We start from the raw sequence: 6,454 nt of genomic DNA, 5'->3' as shown, positions 1-6,454 counted from the left end.
ACAATTTAATGTTAGACTGTCTTTCAGGTCTTGAAATTAAGATTTAAAAATTCTCATAAAATCTTTCATGTTGTATCTAGCTGTAACCTTTGAAGATGCATCAGTCAAACTCGCGTGAATAAGAAATAAAAATAAATGTTTTAAAATGAAAATTGACCCTTCAAAATCTCGTTTCTGTACTAAAAAAACAAAGCTGCATGATGGTAGTATTAGTTTATTAGTGTTGTAATGCAGTGTTCCAGTAATGAGACCCCGGCGTGCGGAGGAATGATCTGAGGTAGAGGAAGAGGAGATAAACCAGTGCAACCAACAATCTTTAAGATTACATTTGAACAGTGATTTTACTACTCGTAAAAGAAAGTCTTATTGCAGTGCTAAACCAGATTTATCCAAATAACTACTTTTATCACAACATTGACCACAATCCCTGAGCAAGTTTTAGAAACCAGTTGATGAAGCGGATGCTGATGTAACCCTGACGTACACGTATGACTGCACTGTTTTCCATTAAAGAGAGTTATTAAATCAACATCTACCTGAGAAGCTAAATAGCATGTTAAACCATCTCAGACATATAAACAAGACTAAACGCTTTTCAGCACAATCCATCAGTCGACACTATTCTTCTTTAACTCGTTTTGAGTCTAAAAGAAGAATCAACTTCATTCAAAGAGAAATCTAATTATATTTCTGACTCCATTGGTGATATTAGTTCTTGTTTTCAGCACAAACTCACTTCATTTTAATAGATTTTTCAGTAAACAAGACTTTAAATCTGCTTTCAAGTAAATGTATCTTGTACTGTTTAAAGATGTTCTGCTTCGTTAATAAAAAATAGCTGATTTTTAATGACTTAACATGATTGGAAATACTGCATATAAAGTAAAATGTGAAAGTCAGTGTTAGAACAGGTGTTATGTGAGTATATTAATTTGACTGTAAATGTGTGATATAGTGAGATCAAAAGCACCACTTTTTTTTAATGGACCATCGTTTCAGTTTTGTTCGTTCGAAATAAATAAACTAATGGGGGGAAACTTACATACCGTACACCGCTAAAACAAAAATCAGTGTTTGTCTCGTTTTCCAGCACAAATATCGAAACATTATTAAATCGAGACACATTTACCGGAGAAGCGACATGACTGAAGATCAATTTAAGTCAATGAAATGAGTTTGAGCTTAAAACAAGAACTAATATCTGCTAATGGAGTCAGAAATATAATCTTGTTTCTCTTTGAATTCAGATATTTCTAACTCCATTAGCAGATACTAGTTCTTGTTTTAAGCTCAAACTAACTTTTTTTCCAGTAAACAAGACCTAATATCTTCAGTGATTCTGCTTCTCCAGTAAATCTACCTCGAGTTAAGAATGTTTCGATATTTGTGCTGACAAACATAGTGATTTTTCGTAGTGTAAACACAGCCAGTGTCACATGATCTAGTCTCCGCAGGCTCGGATCGGGCTGTTCCCGATGATCCCGAGCTCGTACAGGATGGAGAGCGTGGCGAAGAGAACGTAACACGCCAGAGACACCAGACCCAGCTTCCAGTCCAGCCTCCAGCCGTTGAGGTGCACGGCGGAGAAGAGGAAGAGGATGGAGAGCAGGAGCGTGCAGGACATGAAGAGCAGACCCGCGCTGTTGACCTCCACCGGGGAGCCCGGCGCCACGAACACCGTCTGGATGAACCAGGGCAGGCCGAGGCACAGCATGTCGAACACGTTCGAGCCCACGATGTTGGACATGGCCATGTCAGCTTTACCTGCGACACACAAGCAAATCAGCTTCACTGATACACACAAGACAATAGTGTCACAGTCCAGCTTAAGTAAGTTCAGTGATGGATCATTTCTGTTGTAAGAAAGTTATAAATTTAGTTCATTTATATATTTAGCGGCTCTGGAGAAAACCGTGATGTCATCGTCCAGCTCAGTTCAGTTCTCATATAATGCTGTCAGTGCAGGAGATCAATAATATTGATGAATATTACATTAAATGTCACCAACTAAAAAAAAAAACTAAAAAAAAAAAACGTATGAACTTCGTTAAAGGGGCGGTGATTATGATGTCACTTTTCTAGCTGTAGTTAGTGTGTAATGTTGCAGTTTGAGCGTAAACAACATCTGCAGAGTCTCGACTCAAAGTTCACAGCAAAGGGAGAGATTTGCTTTTACAGAAATGCTTATTAAGGACTACAACTAACATCTGGTAGAACTACACTGAGTTTCTTCACAGGTTAGTGACATCACCAACCCTCAAATTTACATAAACCCCGCCCCAATTTATAGATTACCATGACAGAATATGCTAATCAATGTCTAGAAGAGAGTTAACTCCACATCAGAAACATAAACTCATCAACTAACCATCAGAAATGTCCTGTTGCTCTACATGTTGTCACTTCTAGAGTCTCCGTCTTTGTCTGACTCCGGTTTGAACAAAAGTTTTTGAAATGTTCTGTGTGTGTGTGTGTGTGTGAGGTAAAGGGACACCAGCTCTTGGAGCTCCGCCCCCAGCAGCTCATTTGCATTTAAAGGGACACACTAAAACGCGTGTTTTTCCTCGCCCTCAAAAAGTGACGATTTAACATGCTATAAAAAAATATCTGTGGGTATTTTGAGCTGAACCTTCACACACACACTCGGGACATCAGAGACTTATTTTACATCTTGTGAAAAGGACATTATAGGAGTCTTTTAATATACTTGCAGCTTCATCTCTTTTTTTTTAATATAGTAAAAAAAAAAAATTTAAACAAAACGCTGTTACCTAACAATTACTTATAACATTAATAATGACATGTAAATAAATAAATACACATAAAAAGTGAGAAAAAATACAAAAAGAAAATACAAAGTTCAAATAAATACAAAAGTCCCTGACAGCACTTAACAGTAAATATCTTCCTACAAGCAAATGTGTTTCAATAAGTGCGCACTTCTGTCGAAACGAGTCTGCTTTCAGTGTGTCCCTTCTGTCACAACAGCTTCATGCACTTTCAGTTCACAGCTATTATCTTCCCAGCCGCCATTAACAATATATGCAACACATATAAGTGGGATTTACTAAACTGATCCGAGGGAAACCATCAAGCAAACAGTATATCTATATATCTCTTCCTAAAACTTTACTAATTTCCCTTTTAACCCTCTGCCAATACACTTGTACTTTGTAATATATTATAAATATATTCTCCCAGGAAGCAAGGAAGCAGGACTGTCTATCATGGAGAACAGTTCAGTGAGTTCATTTAATAACAAGAAGTTGGTGTAGATTTTTTTTAACTGCTTAAATTTGCACTAAACATTTTGTATTTCCTTGGTAACAATAGCTGTTCTATCTACAATGTTTTTTTTTTTATGTTTTTTTTTTATTTAAAAGCAAATGCAAACATATCGAGATATATATTGAATATCATACTTTTTTTTTTGACTTTTTGTTTTGTACGAGTATAGTTTGTTGTGTGAAACTCTGTGTGCTGCCGTCTTGGCCAGGTGTCTCTGGTGCTGATATCTCGTGGGATTTATCTGGTTAAATAAATAAGTAGGTCATGTGATGCACGTATGCTTGAGGACAGTTCTTTACCTTCGCGAGCCACCATCACACTGGCCACGGTGTCGGGAATGCTGGTTCCTGCTGCCAGGAGCGTCATTCCCATGACTGTGTCCGGGATTCCCAGTGTCTCACCTGAAAAAAACGGGGCAGAACATTACACTCTTAGAAAAAATTAATATGAAACATGAAGGAAGCTTTAAAATTCTACATATGAAGCGCCTGACGGAACCCTTTAAGGTTCTACATATGAAGCGCCTGACGGAACCCTTTAAGGTTCTACATATGAAGCCCCTGACGGAGCCCTTTAAGGTTCTACATATGAAGCCCCTGACGGAACCCTTTAAGGTTCTACATATGAAGTGCCTGACGGAACCCTTTAAGGTTCTACATATGAAGCGCCTGACGGAACCCTTTAAGGTTCTACATATGAAGCGCCTGACGGAACCCTTTAAGGTTCTACATATGAAGCCCCTGACGGAGCCCTTTAAGGTTCTACATATGAAGCCCCTGACGGAGCCCTTTAAGGTTCTACATATGAAGCCCCTGACGGAACCCTTTAAGGTTCTACATATGAAGCGCCTGACGGAACCCTTTAAGGTTCTACATATGAAGCGCCTGACGGAACCCTTTAAGGTTCTACATATGAAGCGCCTGACGGAACCCTTTAAGGTTCTACATATGAAGCGCCTGACGGAACCCTTTAAGGTTCTACATATGAAGCGCCTGACGGAACCCTTTAAGGTTCTACATATGAAGCGCCTGACGGAACCCTTTAAGGTTCTACATATGAAGCGCCTGACGGAACCCTTTAAGGTTCTACATATGAAGCCCCTGACGGAACCCTTTAAGGTTCTACATATGAAGCGCCTGACGGAGCCCTTTAAGGTTCTACATATGAAGCGCCTGACGGAACCCTTTAAGGTTCTACATATGAAGCGCCTGACGGAGCCCTTTAAGGTTCTACATATGAAGTGCCTGACGGAACCCTTTAAGGTTCTACATATGAAGCGCCTGAAGGAACCCTTTAAGGTTCTACATATGAAGTGCCTGAAGGAACCCTTTAAGGCAGAGGTCTCAAACTCGCGGCCCGGGGGCCATTTGCGGCCCGCGGGGTGATATTTTGTGGCCCCCTACTTGACATTAAAGTTTAATGTTAGTGCGGCCCGTCGTTGCGTGTGCCACGTTTAACTTCTTAACCCGCATCGGCCCGCGAGCGGGCCGTCGAGGGCGTGGCTATACTTTTATTACCTTTTTTAAGCTTTGTTTTATAACAAATATTCATCTGACTATCATAAACTATGCATCATTTGAAAGCTAAAACACTCAAGAACCATGTTCTAGACTTGTTTTTGCAATCAATACACCAGAGAGGAAAGGGTTAAATAAAATGCAAAAGGACTGCTCATTTGAAAATGAGAAAAATGAACCGCTATACTCATCTTTCATCTCGTATGGTTCAGATCAGTTCGGAAGAATCCAAGAAACAACAGCATACATTTCAATGTAAGGGTCCACTCTTCAAAATGCATCCCACTTTTTAATCCAAAACAACGAAAAATAGGGGAAAAAAATGAAATATCCTCCTTTGTTTTCATGAGCGTTTTCGAGATAGAGTTCGCATCATGTTCATTTTCAAAGAAATATCGATTCTAATCCATATTCCAACACTCAAAAGCCATCTCACCCCCGCAGTTTAGACTCTTCCGGATCGAATGATACATCCTACTTCTCTGTCCTTCAATCACAGGCTCTGTTACAGACCAAAACAGTAAGAGAGTCCCTGACAGGCTGAGCGCGCTGTCCATCGCGCAGCTGGGCTTTCGACTGGATAAAAGCCTGGATAATGCTATCCAATGTCCTTTGAGCTACGTTTTGATTGATGGGAGTATTAGCCAACTAAAATCGATTGCAGTGATAGACAGTTCATGCAAGCACATTCGTCAAATTCAACTGCGCAAAGTTTTCATTCACATGTGCGCTTTCGCCACGCGCGCAGCACGCACACACATAGTAAGCCGACCAGAATGTAAACAGACACATAAACGCGATGTTTTGACACATGGAGCTTGCATAAATGCACGGATTTACTCTAAAGCTTATATCTGAGCATCTGTATCATGGATCGTCGACTACAGAAGAGATTTGAAGGTTTTTTTGCAGAAAATGACGAAGAGCAACAGGAAGTAATAGGATATTCATTATAAGTATCAGTTTATTGCAATTTATTTGGGTAAAAACCACGTTTGTAATTACAAATGTTCTAAAACATTTATGTTTTTCTTTTTATATATTTTATACATTAGTTGGAAAATGAACACTTCTGCAATGTCTATACATGTAGTGAGAAATCACTGTTTTTGCTATTAGAATTGTTCAAAATAAAGATAATTTTGGTAAAATGTTCAAATGTTGTGCTGAAATCGTTTTTTTCTTGTGTGGTTTGAAGGGCATAACAGTTCTGAATTGTTGTTGCAGACCTATAGTGTTTACTCCCTATGTAAAGTGTTTGGGTGCCAGGTGTCCATTTGGAGTCTCCAAATTGCATTTTGGAAAGGACGCCTATACTTTTCTTGAATAAAAGCTTACAGAAGCTACATTTTTGGGAGTATCATCCTCAAATTTGAATCTAAACATGGTCAGACATTCAATTTTATCTTTATGGTGTTTTCAGGCCCTTAACATAAAAGTCTGATCATTTTTTCCCTAAGTGAAGTTAATTAAAAGAAATCGTGAGTCACATTCATGTAAATTTTACCTTGTTTTACTCTGTTCCTATGCTACTTTGAGTAATAATGACTCTTGGGTAACAAAGTTTCAAGTGTCTAGTTTAAAAAAAGATCAGAGTTATGAATGTGGACCATAGGGTTTAAGAGCTACAGACATTTGTATTTGGGTAT

At 38.9% G+C, this 6,454-nt stretch overlaps 1 protein-coding gene across 1 annotated transcript in view; it reads right to left on the bottom strand.

Moving 5' to 3' along the window:
- Positions 1-1,419: 1,419 nt before the first annotated feature.
- slc24a5 (solute carrier family 24 member 5) overlaps positions 1,420-6,454 on the bottom strand; it is a 32,316-nt gene continuing 27,281 nt past the window's right edge. Inside the window, exons 8-9 of the mRNA XM_056243955.1 lie at positions 3,588-3,689; positions 1,420-1,764 (exon numbers count right to left, since the gene is read on the bottom strand). Coding sequence (XP_056099930.1) covers positions 1,442-1,764; positions 3,588-3,689 — 425 coding nt within the window. The 3' untranslated portion in view covers positions 1,420-1,441. The remainder of the gene's footprint in view (positions 1,765-3,587; positions 3,690-6,454) is intronic.

The sequence above is a fragment of the Rhinichthys klamathensis genome, unplaced genomic scaffold (genome assembly GCF_029890125.1).
Source record: "Rhinichthys klamathensis goyatoka isolate OS25496 unplaced genomic scaffold, OSU_Roscu_1.1 h1tg000874l_1, whole genome shotgun sequence".
Lineage (NCBI taxonomy): Eukaryota > Metazoa > Chordata > Actinopteri > Cypriniformes > Leuciscidae > Rhinichthys > Rhinichthys klamathensis.
The sequence above is the reverse complement of the archived record's forward strand: the minus strand, read 5'-3'. Positions and strand labels throughout refer to the sequence as shown.